The 22409-nt window shown below is 42.9% G+C and overlaps 1 protein-coding gene across 1 annotated transcript in view; it reads left to right on the top strand.

Moving 5' to 3' along the window:
- Nucleotides 1-22409, top strand: part of RCL1 (RNA terminal phosphate cyclase like 1) — a 29989-nt gene that overhangs the window by 5344 nt on the left and 2236 nt on the right. The window contains exons 4-8 of the mRNA XM_065663172.1: nt 4574-4648; nt 6910-7034; nt 9595-9720; nt 12549-12705; nt 19402-19505. Of these exons, the coding sequence (XP_065519244.1) occupies nt 4574-4648; nt 6910-7034; nt 9595-9720; nt 12549-12705; nt 19402-19505 (587 nt within the window). The remainder of the gene's footprint in view (nt 1-4573; nt 4649-6909; nt 7035-9594; nt 9721-12548; nt 12706-19401; nt 19506-22409) is intronic.

Genomic DNA, 22409 nt, shown 5'->3' with positions numbered 1-22409 from the left:
AGACATAGATGGGTTGACACTAGATGTAAATAAAATGCAGATGTGCATGCATGACCAGCAGGTCAAAGGAGGTGATTCTGCCCCTCTGCTCTGCTCTCGTGAGACTGCACTTGAATTCTGGTGTTCTTAACATAAGAAGGACATGGAGCTGTTGGAGCAAGTCCAGAGGAGGGCCATGAGGATGATCGAGGGGCTGGAGCACCTCTTTTATGAGGATGGGCTGAGAAAGTCGGGGCTGTTCAGCCTGGAGAAGGCTGCGTGGAGACCTCACAGCAGCCTTCCAGTATCTGAAGGGGGCCTACAAGGATATCAGAGAGAGACTCTTCATCAGGGACTGTAATGACAGGACAAGGGGTAATGGGTTTAAACTGGAACAGGGGAGATTTATGTTAGATACAAGGAAGAAGTTCTTTACTGTGAGAGTGGTGAGGCACTGGGACAGGTTGGCCAGAGAAGTGGTAAATGCTTCATCCCTGGCGATGTTCAAAGCCAGCTGACTGCTACTGCTAAACCCAGGACACACAGTTTAGTGTGAGGCATCCCTGCCTATGGCAGGTGGGTTGGAACTAGATGATCTTAAGCTCCTTTCCAACCCTAAACGTTCTATGATTCTACGCTAAGGAGTTGTATCTTAACTTCATTGTGCTGTAGAAGCACAGCTGTCATTATTGTGACTCTCATGTGTGGTAACATTTTAAGTGTCCATAACTAAATACCAATTCTTAGAATGGGTTTAAACCTTGTTTATGTCTGTTTATTGCCTGAGTAAACACTAAACTTGATGCACATCAGAAAACTACTTTAAGGAGTTCTACCAGGTGTTTTGTATAGCATATAGCTCTGCAGGTTGCTGAAACAAAAACCACAAGTTTAGGTGCTACCATAGTTGGTTTTTACGCTTAAGTAAATAGTAACTTGGTTTTAAATTGATTTGAGCTTTTGTTTTTTAGTAGGGAGAAGGTGTTTGTGCTTGAAAGGAGAAGGCAGTCCTGCCCATCCTCCCTCCATATCTGATTTCAGCCATCTGCTGAAATGCACAATATGCATAGTCCTGCATACTCCAGTATCTGCACACTTTTCAGAGCCTTCCCTAAGCCAGCTCAACTAACTGGCAAAAAGGTAAAGAGCTGTAAGCCCGTATCTTCTCAAGGAGGTATTTATATGTGGAGGAATATATGTGCAGCCAGAGAAGTGGGATCTTTCCCTCATTGTAGCAGCGAGCACATAGGCTGACCTCAGCTGGGCTTTCTGAAATCCAATCAGCTTTTACACAGCCTCAAAGATACCTGTTGGATGGGATTGCTGTGTTGTCGGTTTGAGGTTGCTCTCGACAGAGACCCCTTACCAGGGCAAAGGGAACATGGCAGATTTCCTGGTGTGGGGAGAGTGAAAGCGGTCAAGGTGAAAGGAAGGGTGTTTCTGAAGATTGGCTTGTGGAAGGGAAGAGTTCAGCTCAATTCAGTGAGGTACAGCTCAGGCTGAGTTACTACAGTATAAATAGAGTATGTGTTTCTGTTAGCATTTCTTTATATGTGTTTATAGCCCTCCGGTGGGGTGCAGTGGAAAGGTCTGGCAGCTGGCACAATTTTGGAAGAGTACTGTGGCCACTGAAATAAAAGGCAATGTGCACTTGCTCAGGTGGGACCTTGGTGATAGCAGTGTGTGAGTGATACATCCTAAATGAGTGAGAGGGATGCTGCTTTGACTCACACTTGCCAGTAGGAGACGTGACTTTTGAGTACCTGCCTGAACTGTTCACTGGCAGCCTATGTCTGCATTATGTTTTTCTGTGTGGCTGCTGATGATACCTGACCATGCAGAGTTTGTGAGACCAGCCATGTGGGACTGGAGTATAGAGTTGCGGCAGTTTCCAGTTTCTCCGTGTAGAATGTATGTGCAGGTGTCTTTGTTAAGTGCCTTTCTGGAGGCAGTGGAGGTGGCGTGCAAATGATAGCTCTTAGTTAACTTTCCTTCTCTACATAGAATCATAGAATAGTTAGGGTTGGAAAGGACCTCAAGATCATCTAGTTCCAACCCCCCTGCCATGGGCAGGGACCCCTCACACTAAACCATCCCACACAAGGCTTCATCCAACCTGGTCTTGAACACTGCCAGGGATGGAGTACTAACAACCTCCCTGGGCAACCGATTCCAGTGCCTCACCACCCTAACAGGAAAGAATTTCCTCCTTATATCCAATCTAAACTTCCCCTGTTTAAGTTTTAACCCGTTACCCCTTGTCCTGTCACTACAGTCCCTGACGAAGAGTCCCTCCCCAGCATACCTATAGGCCCCCTTCAGATACTGAAGGACTGCTATTAGGTCCCCACACAGCCTTCTCTTCTCCAGCCTGAACAGCCCCAACTTCCCCAGCCTGTCTTCGTACGGGAGGTGCTCCAGTCCCCTGATCACCCTCGTGGCCCTCCTCTGGACTTGTTCCAGCAGTTCCATGTCCTTTTTATGCTGAGGACACCAGAACTGCACACAATCCTGACAGATACATAGTGCTGCAGTAACCTGGCTTTACAGTAATTGTTCTTAATGTTTGAGTTTGCGAATGTTGAAGTTTTTATGCAGCTATTCCATGGGTCTTTCATCTGAAATTGTTTTCATGCTGGCTTTTTTTTTTTTTTTTTTTTAATTCATTGTAGATATCTTTGGAAGGAGAAATGTTTGTATAGTAGTTTGTAAACAAGCAGCGTCTATGGGACTTAGCAAGTGGCTGGTATTTGTAGTGAGGCCTTTGGTGGTTTGGTGCATTTGATTTGGTACAACTTGGTGTTGTGTAGTCCACTCTGGAAATAGAGTAACTGCCCTTCAAGGGGAGCCGAACGATGGTTTTATGGCTGAATGTAGGAAATACGGGTTTAGGTCTCAGTTCTGCTATTGCCTTGTGTCTTCCAGTGAAGTACTTACCTTCTCCTGCCTGACCTTCCACTCATCTACTATGCAGAACAGTCATCTCCACTTCTTAAATACTTTTCTATTTAGGCCGCAGATTTGGAGGAGAGACAGTCTCTTATTGTGTGTCTGTCTGTTACTTCATAAGTATCATACCTGGAATTTATCTGAGGCCTAAAAACTAGGACAAGTCTTGAAATTTTTGGAGACAGATAAAGCAGACTCAAGATTGATCTAGCTTCCTAATGCTAATGCAACATGACTTCTCCAGAGATACAGACTTCAGTCCAAAGAATTGGAAAAGCAGAAATGAAGGAGGGCAAGGCAGTTCCTAGCTGACACACTGAAGCTTTTTTTTTCTTTTTTATTGGTGTATTTTGTTTCATAAGAAAGAGGGAGGAATATTATGTAAGTTTAATGTGAACCAGATCAGCTTGTTGGAACTTGTGCCAGTGGTACTCAAGTGTGTCTGTCTGTGTGCACATGCATTTTAGTAAAGGTTTTTGCTCTAAAAGTCTTAATTTGTAAGATTAATGAATACTGCTGAGAGGCCAAAGTAAGATAGCCTGGTTGTAAAAAGAATAAAATACATAAAGAATTAATAATTGATATAGAGGGGGTTTTATGAAGATATATGAATATTGACACTATCATTAAAAATACTGCCAAATGCCTCTCTGTAAGAAAGGAAGTGTGTTGGCCAGCAGGGTTTCACAAATGAGAACTGCAGCATGTGCTTGTAGCTATTCAGGTATTTTTAACAGGTTTTTCACAGCTTTGTAGGTAAAGTATGAGCCACTGTGTCAGTGGCTTGCAAAGAGAGAGTGAAACTCAAATTGTGGTTCTGGCTGAAGGCATGGGAAGAAGTCTAAGGCTTTCTTCCTGCCTCCACAGCTGCTGTCTTCCTTCACCCAAATCTGTTTCTCTTGGGTCATGCTGTCCTGGTCCTGTCTCTCCCAAGCTGCTTGCCTTCAGTAACTCCCTACGCTGTTGCACTGCTAAATCATTTTTGTCACTTTTGGCAATACTACTGAAGTTTCAGCAGAGAGAAGATGATGGCTGTCAGTGTTGTCTTAACCCAGCAATTAAGAGGAGCAATTGCAAGGAAAATATTGCTTAGACCTGGATCTGGTGAGCATTTGGATCAAAGGGTGTACATGGATGTGTCACCCACTTCAGATTCTTCTAAGTATTTCAAGAGAAGTTAACTGGAAGCTTCTGTTTCTCATAAACAGACAAAAAGTTCTTGACAGAAGGATGACATTTTTCTGTCTAAGTCAAGGGCCTGCTCAGAAATGCAGAGTTTTTTGCAATCATTTATTTAGCTGTAAGAATATTTTAGCAATGACAGAAGACTATAATTCTTTTCAACAAGTATGTTCAGGGAAACAAATCAGCTGTTTTAGGTGAACCGTAATAGAAGTAACAATCAGGCTGGAGAACAAATCCAGAATAGGAAATTCCATCTACCAGTATCTTGTTCTAGCAGCTTTTTGGGTAATGGGAAACTGTGGTAGTCTCAGAGTAGCCAAAGCGCTCTGTGCTTCATTCTCATGTCTTCCCATAAAATACCAGTATGGAGAAGTCTTGTCTTTGTTAGGCAACTTGTAATGCAGTGATTTTTAAATTACTTTCAATAAAGAGTCTGCTTTCTTATTTCTGTGTCATATAGGTTGATGTTCTTAAGGCAACAGCTCTACCCCTACTGAAGAAGTTTGGAATTGATGGTAAAAGTCTGGAAATCAAGGTAAGACAATTTATTCCTTTCTTTTCTAGCACATGTCAAAAGGATAGTTTTGCACTGCTTCACAGAGCCATATGCTTGCTGCTGGTATCTGTCCCTAGTTGAGGTTACACACATTTCTAAAGTTGCTTCTAGTTCTTGTCGTATTTTAGAAGGCATACCACCCACACAGTGATTGGTGATATGGCAGAAGAGACACAAAGACTATGGGTAGAAGGGGTAAGGAGAAAGCACTGCCTTTGTTTCTCAGCCTGCAGAGATCTGAGACTTCCTTGGTTCTTCATAAGCCAAATCTGAATGTAGAATATATTTATTTTGTTTTGGTTTAGGTTGGAGAAAGAAACTATAAACTTTCAAAGTTAAGAACACTCATGTGTGTTCTTAACTTTGTGTGAAGTGTGAAGGCTCTATCTGCACTACTAGTCTTTGCTTTAATAGTCTCTGCTGAGCCCCCACCCCAGGTGCCTCCCTCAACCCTCCTCATGGCCCAGGACTCCATGTTACCACTCTGGGATCATCAGCCCCTGCTCCAGTGACCCTGCAGCAGGGTCAGTCTCCAGATCCTCACAGCACTGCCTGGCCATAAGCCCCCTAACCCAGACCCCACCCCAGACTCATGCCCCATCCCCATCCCTGTGGACACTGGCTGGGGCAATGGGACAGAGTTGGTCTAGCCAGGCCTGTCTGTGGGAATGAGTTCATTCTTGTCCCCCATATATATATTAAGCATCAAACACTTGTAAACTATCGTCTTCAAAGAATCATAGAATAGTTAGGATTGGAAAGGACCTCAAGATCATCCAGTTCAAACCCCCCTGCCATGGGCAGGGACACCTCACACTAATCCATCTCACCCAAGGGTTTGTCCAGCCTGGCCTTGAACAGCGCCAGGGATGGAGCACTCACAACCTCCCTGGGCAACCTGTTTCAGTGCTTCACCACCCTAACAGGAAAGAACTTCCTCCTTATATCCAATCTAAACTTCCCCTGTTTAAGTTTTAACCTACTACCCCTTGTCCTGTCACTACAGTCCCTGATGAAGAGTCCCTCCCCAGCATCCCCGTAGGCCCCCTTCAGATACTGGAAGGCTGCTATGAGGTCTCCAGGCTGAACAGCCCCAACTTCCTCAGCCTATCTTCATACAGGAGGTGCTTCAGTCCCCTGATCATCCTCATGGCCCTCCTCTGGACTTGTTCCAGCAGTTCCATGTCCTTTTTATGTTGAGGACACCAGAACTGCACACAATACTGCAGGTGAGGTCTTGCAAGAGCAGAGTAGAGGGGCAGGATCACCTCCTTCGACCTGCTGGTCACGCTCCTATTGATGCAGCCCAGGATATGGCTGGCTTTCTGGGCTGTGAGCGCACACTGCAGCTGGCTCATGTTCATTTTCTCATCGACCAGCACCCCCAAGTCCTTCTCTGCAGGGCCGCTCTGAATCTCTTCTTTGCCCAATCTGTAGCTATGCCTGGGATTGCTCCAACCCAGGTGCAGGACCTTGCACTTGGCATGGTTGAACTTCATAAGGTTGTCATCAGCCCACCTCACAAGCGTGTCAGGGTCCCTCTGGATGGCATCCTTTCCCTCCAGCGTATCAACCAAACGAGACAGCTTGGTCTCATCGGCAAACTTGCTGAGGGCGCACTCAATCCCACTGTCCATGTCAGCGATGAAGATGTTGAACAAGACCGGTCCCAACACCAATCCCGGAGGGACACCACTCGTTACTGGTCTCCAGCTGGACATTGAGCCATTGACCACAATTCTTTGTGTGCAGCCATCCAGCCAGTTCTTTATCCACCAAGTGGTCCATCCATCAAATTGATATCTGTCCAATTTAGAGACAAGGATATTGTATGGGACAGTGTCAAACGCTTTGCACAAGTCCAGGTAGATGACATCAACTGCTCACCTAAGTGGTGAGGTACAGATTTTCTATTAAAAGACCAGTCTTAAACCAAGGTTGCCTTCCTGGTAAAGATGCTGGGGTTTTATTTGGTTGTTTTTGTTTTCCATTGAGAAGTCATGCCCTACTGTACTAGAGAGAAGAGGAAAAAACCAATTTTTGCTTACAGGTTTGGTGCAAATTCCATTTCTGCCTTTAGGGTATCTTTTACTTGCCTGTGTTCATCTAATACTCCTACTGGTAACGTTTTATTATATGTGAAATAAAAGCTGTAATTTTTTAGTATGTAAATACGTTCTTTGTGCTCTTTATTAACCTGTTTTTACTTATATTTTTTTTTTTTCCTCTGTTATTCCTAGATCAACCGGAGAGGAATGCCTCCCAAAGGGGGTGGAGAAATAGTGTTTGCTTGCCCAGTGAGAAGGGTTTTGCAGCCTATTCAGTTTACAGACCCAGGCAAAATCAAGCGCATCAGAGGAACTGCGTATCCTTTTTTGTTTACTTGCTTTTCTTCTTTTAAATGATTTTTCCTCAAAAACATAAGTCTCGCAACTTGAAGTCACAGAAATACACCCATGTTGCTGAGCATGTATCCAAATAACAGGGTGACACTGCACAGAATGATTGATCACACAACTAGATTTTGGGTGTCCCATAACTGCTGTGTTCAGAATGCTGCTGTTCAAAAAGCATCAGTAGACAAATATATTTGAAACTGAACAGCACTATTTCGGATCTTTTCAATAGCAGGAAAAAGTTAAAATACTTTCCATTACATAGCAGCAAAATAGGATTCTTTTGTGTAAATGCCGTAGTTTTCTTATGCATTGAACACCTTGACTATTAATGAGTCTTGCAGAATGTTAGATGGGAGCTTAAATCTTAGTTCAGTTCATACCTCACTGCACACATGTGAACTGAGCTTTTTGTGTTATGAAAAGCTTGTTAGCACTTCACTTTCAGTAGGTAGTACCATTAGATCTGGAAATGGAAGAGGTTCTACTTCACAAAGATAAGGGCACAAAATATTGTTGTGATGCATTCACTTTTGCAAACAGAACTGCACATCTAGTTAATATTTTGGGTTTGGTGGTTTTTTTCTCTTGTGGTTTTTATATGGTATCCTTCGTGAATCTGCTGTGATGACTCAAAAGGCAAGCAGGAATGGGGGTAGGTTTCCTGCCAGAGGTGCAGACTTGCAGCCTGTTCTTTTTACTTTATGGCATACAACCATAACTGTGTGTGAGAACAGGACACTTTGACCTTTGTGTCCAACTGCAGCATTTGAATGCATTTGGCAATTTTACTGGGTATATGTGCTGTAGAATAAAAAGGAGGCAGCTCCTCATGATTTTGGTGGTGGTTGTCATGGTCTTTCCATGAAGAAAGTAATTTCCTTATGCCTTTGTCTACCTCTGTAGTAAGTATTATCTTCAGCTTCTGTGTGAAGGGAGAAGCAATGATCATGGCTTTAGTGCCATCAAGGCACTAAAGTTTATGGGGAAGTTTAGGTTAGATACAAGGGAGAATTTCTTCACTGCGAGGGTGGTGAGGCATTGGAACAGGTTGCCCAAGGAAGTGATAAATGCTCCATCCCTGCCAGTGTTCAAGGTGAGGTTGAACGGAGTCTTGGGTGACATGGTCTACTGTGAGGTGTCCCTGTCCATGGCAGGGGCATTGGAACTAGGTGATCTTAAGGTCCTTTCCCACCATTCTATGACTCTATGTTAATACAAAGCAACACAGGATCATTCTGGGCCAGTATCGCTGGATTTGACTGATGTGTGTGAACTACAGTTTATGCTTTCTTTTAGATTTTCCTGAGCTTTTTCTTAGGGTTAATGATTTGCTTTCAAGCCTGGTGAGAAGCAGTCTCATTTTAGTTTGGCTATTGTGTCATCCTGAAACCAGTAGAAAACAAAACATCTGGTAGGATAAGTGCTTAGGTCTTTCCTAGGCACATTTTTGTTTGCTCATGATTCAGCTGAGCAGATCTTCTTCACAGCTGGGGAGTTTGTGTTGCAGCAGCCTTTTACAGTCATCTGAAATACTGAATGTACCAACTGTGCAGAACGTTCAGTTTTCTGATTATTTATGTTTATTTTGCCCTTAAGAATGTATTATTTTGCCCTTAAGGTCTTAAATCTTTTTTGTTTACCTGTTCCACAGGAAAATGTAATAGAAATCTGTAGAACAGAAAATTCCTTCTGCTTGCTGGTAGGTTTGAGAGTGTGTCACTCTCCACTGCTGTGTGCTTATATGTGCAGGTGGGTGGTTAAATGTGCAGAGCATGAGTTTGCACTTTAGTTGAGATGGAACATGGAGCACAGCGTGCTTTGTCTGAAGATCTGTTGGGAATATCACTGAAGCAGCACCCAAGTGAAAGGGCACAAAGGCAGTTCATCTCCACATACTGAGCAGATGTGGGTTGAGGTGAACAGGAAGGTGGTAATTTCTTCTTTCCTGGAACCATTACCTTCAGATGCTGAGTGACTAGAGCACCACTGAACTTGATAGCCTCACAGCACTGCAACATAGTTAGAAGAAGGATGTTTTTAGCTTTATTTTAAATTACTTTTTTCTGTTCTTAAAATACTGAATTTCATCTACCCCATTTGTCCCTGATAGCAGCAAGAAGTCCTGTCTTTCTACTTCTAATTCAGAGAAACTTCTCCCATCACCATCTTTTAAATAATATATGTGGAGGAGAGGACACAGGATCTTTTCCATCATAAGAAAGCACAGGTTGACAAAACAGCAGTTCTAAATTATTGAAGGGCATTTCAAGAATAGATGTTTACTACTCATAATAAACTGTTCTGCACGTGTTCTGTGTACCTTATTTCAAGGTATATCAGTGAAAGACTATAGAAAGTACTTATTCATGTGTGCTTCTCCTAAGCACAGAAGATGGACCAGTACTTAGGAATGGATGCATTCCACAGTTGCTGATAGAATGCATTAGGACCTCTTGGCCACTTTTGTCAGTCTCTGGTTTAAATTTCTTGTGTGACCACAATGAATTCCTTAGCTTGAAAATGCAGATACTCTGTCAGAGTGTCACCACAGATGGCAAACAGAATAGTGGAATCTGCAAGGAGCATCCTGAATAAATTCCTTCCCGACATTTATATCTACACGGATCACATGAAAGGGATCAGCTCTGGAAAGTAAGTAGCCAGTATTCACAGGGAACAGAAACGTAATTCTGTGTTGGTTCATCTGCTAGGGTATTCTGATATGTACTTTTATTGGGTTTTAGACTATGGTCTTCTATCTTGCTGACCTGAAATAGATTTGAATTCATTTCAAAATTCCTCACAGGGAAGAAATTTGAGTGATTCAGTAGATACTTCTGTTTTACTCATGGTACAGGAATAGAAGTTGTGTGTTTTCTTAAACAAGGAATGTAATATGACATCATTACTGACACTAAAGGTGACTTGAGCTCTCTTCAGTTCTAAACCTGTTGCTTTGAAATGAGATTAAGATCAGAGGTGTGTTGTGAAAACCAGCATTAAAGCTTGACTGTACATATCCTAATGGAAATGGGACCAAACTGTTCTAAAAGTGTTCGAGCTGTTTAATTTGTCTTCTGCTTTACCCTTACATAAATAGCTGAAGGAGTGTCCTTCCACCAGTGAGGACTGGAAATTTGAGACATAAATTTACTTAAACATATTTTGTTTGCCATCAGAACACAGAAGTGATGAATGTGATTCAGACAACTCTACTGATGTCTGTCAGCTTGATGTCCTCTTGTCACTTTTTGTTGAGGTTGAAGGAGTTCTGCTTAACTAGTTTGTTTGCCTTCTGTCTGTATGCTCAAATCCAAGTATGCACATTTTATGTCACTGTTTCTGCTTTTAGAAATAATACCTTAAAGAAACTTGTTAGGTTTGCAAGTTTACAAATCTGAAACTTGTTTACTCACTTTTAAGTATTTTTCCTCTTTTCCAGCCCTTCATCATATTTAATATCCCAAGTTAGTAAGTCTTGTGGTTTTAGACTGTTAATGGTCATCAGAATAACAAAACTCTTTTGGGAGCTATGTGGTTTTGGGGTCTGTAAAGTGAAAAAGTCAAATTAATTATGGCAGCAGAATTACATTTACTACCTGCATACCCATGCAGAGGAATAAATAATAGCATGGGAAGAGGAACTGAATCCCTCTCTACCTTGCTGGTGCATGTGGCTTTCTGATGGTGTTGTACTGTGACATTCAGCATAAGTATGGCACCAGTGCGATTGCAGTGTACCTGATGCTAACACCATGCCACTTTGGCAAAGCCTTTTTTATTACCTGGTTCCCAGTGCTTGTGTGTGAGTCTTAGAGCAAGACAAGGAAGGAAAGCAATATGCCTTGTTGTTTCTAATGCTGCCTCTGGTGATGAGTAAGACCAGCAAAGACTCGTTCAGCCCATCTGCGCCGACCGCACCAAGCCCTGATTTCAGAATGTGAAGCTTCCAACTACATCCCTTTCATGGTGCCAAAAGCCTCAGGAGATACATTATTTGAGCATCTTCTGCTACCTATAATGTATCTCTAAAAAACCCCACAAAACTTCCCAGTTCTGTTTTAAGCATTTGCAGAAAAAGTTCATCTGTGCAGGTGCTTCCTAATACTATCTGAACATATATGAGGCACGAGGAGATTTTCATTCTTATTTAGGAAAAGTGCCACATGCTCCCAGGCACTAACAAAATCTGCCAGGGGTATAGTTAGTTATTAAAGGATACTTATCAAAAAAAAGCCCCCCACCTTTGATGTTGTTCGTGTCTTGCTCTCCAGATTTCTTTCAGAGGAAGGAAAGGAGAAGAGAAACATCTTTAACGTAGCTTCTGTATTGCTCAGCAACTGCAGGCAGTTGTATCAGTGCTTCCCACCCATTATTTCTTTTGTTCCCACCCTACCAATATGCCTCTGGAGGAACTGTTGTTTTTCTGGCACTGGGGGAATTTGTGTCTAGTAGTGGTTTGGTTATGTGTGTTGTTGATGTTGATGATATTCCTAAAAGTTTTGGATCAGTGGGACTATTTTAATTAAAAAGTTTGGGTAGTGGAGACAGCAGGAAACCAAAACTTGGAAATCCTGTATGTTGAGTGAAGTTAAGTTAGCTATATTTTGAATGGCTAGCTATTGGTGCTCTTCCAGAGACTATAAATTAGAGGATCATGTGACTTCTTTTCCTTTCTTACAACCTTTTGACTTCTCAGCAAGCTGTACTCAGCTCTCTCTGATTTTTCCTGTAGCAAAAGTTTGTCTTAACTCTCACAATAGCATTTGGAGGATCCTAAGCTTTAAGGAAAATAGGGGGTTTTGTTTCTTTCATTAAATCCTATGTTCAGAATTCTTACATGTATGTAATGATTTGGATAGTATTGAACTGAAAGTGAAAATAAGTTATTTGAAATACAAGGAATGTGGATCAAACTTTTTTTTTTTTTTTAATTCTCCTTCTTGCTGCTGTATAAATGCCTGCTAGATATTGAAGCTTCCAGGGAAAGAGCTTGGTCCCTTAAGAAACTTTTGCTTTTTGAATGTTGCAGAGGAGGAACTCCAGATACCTTTGAAATGTACATCGAACATGAATTAAATAAATGTGGAAGACCAGTATCTTATTTTATTTTATTTTTTCTTTTTTTATTAGAAGAGGGTATTTCTGAGGTTGGGATGGTTTATTCTTTTGTTGTTGTTTGTGCCAGGAATAACCAGCATAGTGGATTCGGGGCAAATGGCACAGGGTTAGACTTTTAAATACTGTCATTAATGTTTGCTGTGTTCTTCCCAAGGTGAATTGAATGTATAGAACAGGAAATTTGTCAGAAAGTCCAGTTTCACAGTATTACAGTATTCTCCTCTGAGAGGAGTTGTTTGTGACTCAAGGAGAAAGTTGACTGGAAATAGTTGGCTTCTTACTTGATTTTTATTTTCCTCCTTTTTTTTTTTTTTTGGTTTGTTTTTGGTCCTTAAAAGTACTTTTTCCTTTTCTTTCAGATCACCAGGTTTTGGCCTGTGCCTTGTAGCAGAAACCATCAATGGCAGTGTTCTCAGTGCTGAGTTAGCCTCAAACCCTCAGGGGCAGGGAGCAGCTGTGCTTCCTGAGGAACTGGGCCAGAACTGTGCTAAACTGCTGCTTGAGGAGATCTACAGGGTAAGTGGCCAATATGTTTTGTGTGTATAGCTGTAGTGGAAGATGGCGATGACATACTGGTAAAGGAGGAGGTGGTTTGGGAGCATCCTCAGATGCATTCAAATCCAAACAGAGAAATCTGATCCTGCCAGTGTCATCTTCATCCAAATAAGGAGTGATTTTGAATGGTTTGTTAATGCTGCAATGCTTTGGTAGGCCGTATTATTTCCTATGGCCAGGAGATGTTGCTATGAATCATGGTAGTGGCGAATTTTTCTTTCATTGCTTTTTATCAGCAATAAAATTCAGTTAGCCACACATGGGCTGGGTTTTTGGTTGGGTTATTTTTCGTTAAAAAGTAGCAGGGGTAATAGTCAGTGTTCTTAAACTAGTAGTGGAATAAACTAAAATGGAATAGTTGGAGGATATGTGAGGAAGAAGGGGAGAGGGAAGCAGCGAGCCTCAGTGCTGGCTGCTTTATGGTGATGATGGCAAAGCCAAATGTGCTGAGATGTGTTGGTCGTATGAGGCATCAGCTGAATGGTTTACTGGAAGGGAGCTAGTTCAGTGTTTGCATGGGAATCTTTAAGTTCATCACAGTACACATTCTGGGGTATAATTTGTTTGTTTGGTTTATTATTCTGTTTTTCTTTTCATTTGTGGTGAGAGTTGTACTGGAGGAGCAACTTCCAGTTTTACAAATGATTTGTCAATTAGCATCATGGTGAGTTCCTGACTTAATAGCCTGCTTTTGTTACATATCTCCACAATGGTTAAAATAAGTAGCTGTTAGTATTGACAAAATGCATTTGGCCTTTAGGAGGAAGTCATCTAGAAATTGTACTCACTGTTTAAATAAAAAGTAATTGCTCTGAACTGGAATAACCTGATAAGGCTTTGCCAAGTATTAAAAAAGCCACTAGTGAGTTTGTGTATTTGGTGATGTAGTAAATTATAAAAATACCCCTTAACTTCATATATTGGGTTCACGCCAATAGTAGGTTGTTCATCTCTGCCCGTGTTATCTTTTCCTTTCTCTGCTGCAAACCTTTCATCAGTCTGAATTACCAACTTGCCCATTTGTTCCAGTCTTTGTGGAACATTTGGTCTTTATTCAGTGCACCATCTTGCTTGAGGACTTACCTATTGTAGCCCAGGGTTCTTCTCTCGTAGAAGCACCACAAATGTTCTTCCTGGGTACAGTCCAGACCCCTTGGAAATCTCTTGGAAAACATGTTTGGGTAGTCAGGTGTTTGGAGGCATCAAAAATCCAATTTCCACATCATTTCATCAGGAGCAATAGGTATTTCTTTTCCTTTGGAAACCATCTGGCACTTGACAGATAGAAAATAATGCGGGAATTTGTCTGTAGATACTGTACTTTCTTCAGAGTCAGAGGACTTCCAAAATTGAGAGGGCTGGAAAGACCTGAACTAGGTAAATTTTCTCCTTTAGTGCACTGCAGCCATTTGAATGTGATTAGTCAAATTCTGCAAAGCACCAGGATACTGAGGATCTTGGGACAACAGGAAAAGAGCATTTGAGAAGGAAGCACAGTCAGGCAAGTCTTTGGATGATATAGTGATGGGCCATGAGGTTTCAGTATCTTTGAAGACGAGATTCTGAGTGAGTGGGGTTGTTAGCTGTGGCCTGCTATGGTACTGAGGGTGGTTCTGGAAGGGTTTTTTATGTGTGGAACATGTCAGTCCAAGAGTGATTGACAAGTGCTGAGCAGCATATGGACTGCTTGTGGTCCTACACGGCAGCAGCTCATGGTGAAAAAGTCCATTTGTTCGCATTTTTGGCTGTTGTGCTGCTTATCTGCTGGAGTGCTCAATCCTTACTCACTGTTCATGAACTTCCCACTCTGTCTGTCATAGGCAATATGGTGGGGTTTATTCTGTATTTTCTAGAATGCACACTTGAATTTATGTATGATGCACATGCTCACATAGCACTAGCTAGTGAGGAATTTGGAAAGATGAGCTTTCTCATCATCTCTCTCTCCCTTTGTTTGTTTTTCTGAGTTTAGGTCAGTTTGATCTAGTGTTGACCCAAGAGAGGATGTAAAACATGTTGCAAAGCATGCAATGTTTATTTAATTTGAAAATACTTTTTTTTTTTTTTTTATGTTTTGTTGCTTAGATAAAATGTTTACTGAAACAAAAAAGAATTGGGAAAGCTGTGCATAGAGGAAGAATAAGTTGCCCTGAACAGGCAGTCTTTAAGTCACACTCTCTACACCAGCTGCTCACTGGACAGGACTCAAGGCAGAATTTTTTGCTCTGTGTTTAGATTGTTGCTTTGAGATTATTTCTCCATCTGTGTCTTTTCTTGTGTCTCTGCCTGGCTCCTTTGGCAGAGGGCAAAGGAGCCAGGGAGTGTTGACCAGAAAAGGACATCCTGGGACCATTGCAGCTAATTATCTGTAGAAAAGCTTTAGCTGTGTTGGCCACCCACAAAGCTGTTGGAGTTCATTTCTGTTTAAAGGGGCACAGGGACACCTCTTAAAGTGCTTGCTTAATGCTTGCTATTATGTGAACTTTACCACCTAGGAAATCTTAAGGATGTGAGTCTTGATATGTTAAATGCTAAGTGGTCCCTTTTTTGCTAAGCTTTCAAAAAGAAGTGAAAGAAGTGATCTGATTCTTGGAATCAGTGGAGGTTTTTTATTTACCTTTATTAATGGAAAGATATCAGAGTCAATTCAGTAATACTAAGCAGTACGGTGCTAATTAAAATGCCCCTGAAAGAGGGGACATTGAGTGGCTGACTCAAAAGCATTGCCTTTACAAACCCACATGCAGTTCTTATTTTAGCTTAATTGTAGAAGGCCAATAAGTATTTTCTTCTTGTCTTTGAAAGGCACTGGTTATGGAAGCTTTATGTAGAAGGTGATTCGCAGAATGGAAAGGCCTGGAAGAACTGGAAAAGGATTGAATGTTTATGTTGCTTATGATCATGAAAAATAGGAGAGAGTGCAATACGTATTTAAGGCTGAGTCGTTTAATGAAGAAAGGTCATGCTGTTATGGGGGCTTGGAGGGGCACAAGTTTTATTGAACTAAAGCTAAAATGAGTAAAGCGTTTCGCCAAAGGCTTAATTTTCAAGATGGCCTTACTTCAGTGTGACAAGGTTCTGTTCCATTCTTCTGGAATTAAAAAAAAAAAAAAAAAAACAACAACAAAAGAAAAAAAAGGCATGCAAGTATGTACTGCATAGGAAAGGGAGGAAAATGTGTGTATGCCATAATATAAAGCAAGACTAAATCGAAGCTAGTGTCAAGCTCAGAAGAATCCTTATTGAAACACTGTTGTCCAATCCCTAGAGTTATGGTATTTGTCAGCTGCGGTATTTCTATAACAGTGTTTCAAAGCAGACAGGATTTTAAGTGATCAGTGTCTCTTATTGTCACATGCAGCTGGATGTGGCTTTGTCCACAGACACAATAGTGAAGGAACTGCCATGAAGTGAATTAATGTGGCTTGGAAGGTGCATCTTGTGTTGGTAGTGAATGCCAGCTATTTTGGAACAAATGTCAGCAGTTTAGCTCTTACTTTGTCCATTTCATTTTTCCTGGGAGGGTTGTTTTTGATTTTTGCACTCTTGCACAAGTGGCAGGTGGATTGAAAGAAAAAAGTTTGTCTTCTTGAGAGCAGCATGTCCCTCATTTGTCATGAGTTACTGTTCAGGATCGTTAGATTACAAGCAGATCACTTAATTTCCCTGTCTGGCAACTGCCTATGTGGGAATGGGCATAACAGCACATTCCTGATGCACAATAGTGGGGATTATTGATTCACTGCAGCAAGAGAGCTTATGTAAGTAGCTCGGATGTATCATGTTTTGCTATATTGTTTAGGACATGATTGTCTCCATGCTGTCTGAACCTTTATCCTGGGTTCAGCAGTAACAGTGAGTTTTTCTCTGTCTTAGTAGCTGGTGCAGCGCTGTGTTTTGACTTTCAGCCCGGGAACAGAGCTGATAACACCGATGTTTTTAGTTGTTGCTAAGTAGTGTTTACCCTGACTAAGGACTTTGTGAGCCTCATGCTCTGCCAGGGATGAGGGGAGGCTGGGAGGAAGCAGAGACAGGACACCTGACCCAAACTAGCCAAAGAGGTATTCCATACCACAGCACGTCATGCCCTGGGGAGGTAACTGGGAGTTACCCGGAAGGACACGGGCTCTCTTCGGGGGCGGGGGGGTCGAACTCGTTCGGCAGTGGTATTGTATTCTCTTCTCTTGTTATTTTCTCTTACCATTATTATCATTGGTGGTAGCAGTAGTGATTTGTGTTATACCTCAGTTACTGGGCTGTTCTTATCTCAACCCGTGGGAGTCACATTCTCTTGAATCTCTTCCCCATCTCTCTGGGAGTGGGGGGGGGGGGAGGAAAGAAAGAGGGAGGAAAAAAACAGGGGTGGGGAAGTGAGTGGACGAGCTGTGTGGATCGGTTTAAACCACAACAACCTTTTCTAGAAATTTGGTCATAAAAATAGATGTTCTATGTTTTCAACTTTAGAAAAATACAAGATTAGAAAATGTCAAGTTTTCATCTGAGTTATAAAATGCATTTTGAGTTATTAACCAAACTGCAAGTACAGAGTTTTTTGCCAGGAATCCTTACCAAACTCTCATATGCTTCTTGTGCATGTTTTGGATTGGCAAATACAGCTGATGAGAGCTGTGGCTCTAGATTGCACCAACAAATTCTGCAGGTACTCTGTCCATTTAAGACAAAGCACCAGTCTTGAATCAGTCCCATAGAGGACATTACGTTGAGTGCAAGATTTTCACTTTGGTATGGCAGGCTCACACAGCTAAAAGGGCAAGGCTGCTGTAAAAGCATGTTGCTAGGTGTTGGGTCATGACAGTGCATATAATATGATGTATCATTTGTTGCAGGAAGTACAGAGAGTTGTAGGTTTGGTTTGGTATGGGGTGGGTTTTTGCGGTTTCTTTTTTAGAAGACCAGAGTTGAGACTTGTCACCCTGAAGTAAGGCCATCTTAAAAATTAAATTTTCAGTAACTCTCCTTGGAAGGGTCCTCCTGTCTGCCCTCTCACTGAGTAAATGTGCTCTGGGTGTTGCATCATTGTTTTTTCTTAAGCTACATAGCCCAAAATTTATTTTGCCCCTCTCAACTCTTTAGGTGGTGTTGTTTCTTAAAATTACAGCAGGTTACTCCTTGTCCACAAAGGAAATTGCCACCTGTCCTGGGTTGAGCAGCAGCAGTCATTTTTCTCCTTCTTAGTACCTAGTGCAGTGCTGTGTTTTGATCTTTTGGCCTGGGAATAGTGCTGATAACGCCGATGTTTTCAGTTGCTGCTCGAGTGTTTGGTCTGGCCAAGGACTTTCTGAGCCTCATGCTCTGCCAGGGAGGAGGGGAGGCCGGGAGGAAGCAGAGATAGGACACCCGACCCAAACTAGCCAAAGCGGTATTCCATACCACAGCACATCATGCCCAGGATGTAACCGAGAGTTACCCCAGAAGGGCTGGGACTGCAGGGTTGGATGAGGTATCGGTTGGTGCTCGGCTGGGGGGAGTGGGGCGAGTTATCTGTTGGCTGGTGCTGAGGTGTTGTATTCTCTTCCCTTGTTATTTCCTTTCTCATTATTATTATTGGTGGTAGCAGTAGTGATTTGTGTTATACCTTAGTTACTAAACTGTTCTTTTCTCAACCCATGGGAGTTGCATTCTTTTCGATTCTCCTCTCCGTCCCTCCAGGAGCAGGGGGAGGGCAAGAAGCGGGGGGAGTGAGTGAACGAGGTTTGTGGTTGGGTTTAAACCACGACACCACCTTACCTCAGTAGAGAATTTAGTTTTAAAAGGATGAATTTCTAGTTTTGCTCTCTCCAGAGAACCCATTCAGAAGGCTTAGCATTAGGCCTGATCCAGTGGGGAACTGTTCACAGATTTTGTGCGGCTGTGACTCAGTCTGAGGACATCCAAAATAATGTTATGTTGGATATTTTCTTTATTTTCAATGTGTTTGCATAGTAATAATTGTTAAATTCTCTCTAATGCAGTTTTGACTGAAAGTGTCCTGTTTAATTTACATTCAAGTCTTGTAAACAAAGAAGACCTTCCAGTTCTAATTAACATATGCATCATAATTAACACCTTCCAAATACAAAATAATTTACCATGCATGTATGACTTACTACAGTCAAATATGTACAAGAGAGTTTAAACATGACGGGGAAAATGTTTTACCAATGTAAAACCACAGAAGATAGCAGCAAGGGCTTAGGTGGATATGTGTGAAACAACTTTTAATTTGCTGGTTTGCACCTTGCAAGCACTGATCTATTTGTCCAAATGTAACTTCATAGGTATGAAAGTTCTGCATTTCATGGTATCGTCACATTCACATGAGCTGTAACTAAACTAATACCTGTTTTCAATTTACTGCAAAGAAATTCTTCAGTGCTTACATTCTATGATGTTAGAAGAGAACAGGCTGGGATAGATGGGAGAGATCTTTAAGAGGACCTTTTTATTTTGGTTCTGTTTTAGTTCTGTTTCTTTCCCAGCCTGACATATGAAATTAATTTGCCATTGTTGCAAAACCTAGATTTTTATCTTTTTGGCCCTTGAAAATTTGGGGCGGTAATATAGCCTTTTAAGTATATCTTTCTCCTTCATTACTCTCCTCCCATCCCAATTTCTGGTTTGTACAGAGATTAATTATTAAAACATTCTGGTTTGCAGGGAGGCTGTGTAGATTCAACAAATCAGAGCCTTGCTCTGCTCCTCATGACCCTTGGACAACGAGATGTTTCCAAAGTCCTGTTGGGACCTCTGTCTCCATACACGTAAGTTGTTTTATTCTGTTTAATTACTCAGTCTTGTTTAATTCACTAATTTTGCACAACTTTCTTTTTTTTATATGTAAGACTTAGCCTGTGGCTACAAGTAGAACAGCTTCCAGTCTTCAAATGAGACAGGTGGTGTAAGTTACCTAGTATTTATTTCTATGCATCAGAAGATGATTCCCTTACTATTCTGTATTATTCCTGGTTCTGAGAATTGCAGAAATGGGTTTTATTGTTGGTTCTTCGTCTTAGATTGTACGTGTATATCAGTTGGCTTTTTGTTGCCTAGCATATACTGTCACATTTTCTCAGTGATCTCTGTGTAGCTGTGGCATTAAACGGCATGTTTCAAATGGCTAGCTGAACACTGAAGCTGTGGTTGTCCATAGGAAGTGGCTGAAGAGTTCAATTCATGGAGTTTTGTGCAACCCCAAAGCTTTAGCCCAGTCAGGCAATGGACTTCTATCTTGTGCTTCAGTCTCAATTTTTATTAAAAGCTTTGTCTGCAGGCAGTAGTTGTTCAGAGGATAGAAAAAGACTAAATTTCTTACATTGCTAGCCTCAGCACACAGATTAGGGGAAGGGTATCTAGTATTAAAAAGATCATGTATTCTATCAGACTGACAAGTGACTAGATCACAGTTATTCATAGAGACTGAGCAGTTTTCCTTTAATTAGATGGAGGGAGGATCGTTTATCTGACAATGGCATCAAATAATAAGACTGTGAACTGTCCTTTTTCGGTTATCATGGTACCGGTGCTGTATACGTGAAAGGTACAGTACTGTGATAACTGAAGAATGGTGGTGCCATCACGTGAGAGCTAGAAATTGCCTAACTGCTAATCTCAACCCCTGATACCTTGGAAACAACATTCACCACATTTTGAGGGTAAGACAGGGAAGCTTCCCATTGCACAGGGGTAAAATAATCCCCTGTAAAGTATCCACGTGAAAGGCTTACGAGTAGATTTCAATGTTTGAAGTGTAAGTGCACGGTTAAGCATGTGTCTAGGTGTGGGGTTTTTGTGGGGCTTTTTCCTGCCTTTTTGTTTGTTTGATGCTATGAAAATCATGCAAGGGCACTAGTGTATTTTGTAAGTGGGCTGATTTCAAATGGATTGATTGTCACTTCCTCCAAGGTAGGAGTGTGCAGCAGGGATGAATGTCAGGAGCAGACATTGTGAAGCATCGCATGTCACATGAGATCATAAAATCTGTGATTCTGTGAGAATCTGTCACCAGTTTTGTGAAGATCTGTTCAGAGATCACACAGCTCATTCTGCAGTACCCCTGTGAAAAGCTACTCATAAAGGGCTAGGAAATGTGACTTCTGAGCAACTTGCTGTGTGTGCAGGCTTTTCAAGTAAATTGCACTACTGTCATGTTCCATTTCATTATCCCTTCTTTTCTCTTCTGGGGCTGTGACATCTCTCCATGTAACACCTTCACCCAGCAGAATCTGAAGCTCTTTATAAACCATGTAAGCCCCTAGATTGGCTTCTAGGTGAATGGCTTCATCTAGATCAGATTGCCCAGAACCATTCAGCCTGCCCTTGCATGTCTCCAACCTCTCTGGGCAATCTGCTAAGTATTTTACCACCCTCGCTGTGAAGGGTTATTGTGTGTTAGACCTCTTGCCTCACGCTCCGGATTTCACAGAAGTGCGTGCCTGTCAAGCTCAGCTTAAAAATCAAATGCAGGGTGCTGGCAGCATTGCCACCTCACAGTCTGGCAGGACTGCGTGCAGGTGAGCTGACGTGAACCACGAGAGCAACCGGAAAGCCTGAGCGCCATGGCCCATGGTTTCATGAGCCTTTAGGGGCTTCAAGGGGAGGGAACGGGCACAGCGCCTGAGGCGGGGGCTGCCTTGGGCAGGGCGCCTATGCCGCTTCTGGCTCCATCCCGGGCGCCATCCATGCCGGGAGTGCCGCTCCTGCCACCACCCAGCCCCGGCCTCCCTTCTTTCCCTCCCTCTCTTCCCCCCCGCTTTCTTTCCCTTCTTCCTCTTCTCCCCTCCTCCGCCCTCACCTCCCTTCTCCGCCTTCCCACCCCCTAACTCCCCCCTTCTTTTCCTCCTCCTCCTTTCACTCTCTTCCTCACCCCCCTCCTCCTTCTCCCCCGCCTCCTTTCCCCTTCCCCCCTCCCTCTCTCACTCCTCCTCTTCCCCTCTCCTCCTCTGCCCTCCCCTCCCCGGGTTCCACCCGCCGGACCGGGGCCGGGGCCGGGGCCGGGGCCGCGGCTTCTCCGCAGCGCCCCTTGGCGGCCCGCGTGTCCCACCGCAGGCCGCGCCCGGCAGCTGCGCGTCAGGCCGAGCTCCCCGCACTCGTCCCCCGGGCGCGTTCGGCCCCGGCGGGGCGCTGTGGAGCCGTGCCGGAGCCGCCGGCGCTGCCCCCGAGCCCTGCGCTGCTCTTGGGGTGGTCGAACCAAGGAGTCATCGCTGAGGCACGGATCTGCAAGTCGGTCGCTCTGCCCTGACAGCGAGCTAAGATGTGTGAGGTGGTTGTGTACCAGCAGGCTTCTGGGAAATACCGCACTTGGTAAACAGACAGCTTACCCTTTGCAGGTTATTGGCAATACAGTGGGGGGTTATTTGGAAGCGCTGGCCCTGAGGAAGACCTGCAGTGTGGCTCATGTAGTTCTCCATGGGTCTAAGGAAAAGTGTCCCATTCTGCCTTGTCCACGCCTGAGCATACGGTTCTAAACTCCCAGCAAAATAAAACTTCTGTGTACCTCTCTCCCCCTCCCTCAGTTCTCCAGTCCGTACATGCATGTTTGGTGCAGGTTCCACTCCTGTTTGAGGTGCAAGCCTTCCCACACATGACCCATATCAGCCTCTGGCTAATACAAACCTGCATTCTGCTGTGCTCTGTCACATACCCCTGACTTCCTCCGGTTTTCTCCT

The sequence above is a fragment of the Lathamus discolor genome, chromosome Z, assembly GCF_037157495.1.
Source record: "Lathamus discolor isolate bLatDis1 chromosome Z, bLatDis1.hap1, whole genome shotgun sequence".
NCBI lineage: Eukaryota > Metazoa > Chordata > Aves > Psittaciformes > Psittacidae > Lathamus > Lathamus discolor.
This window is presented reverse-complemented; position numbering and strand designations above follow the sequence as displayed.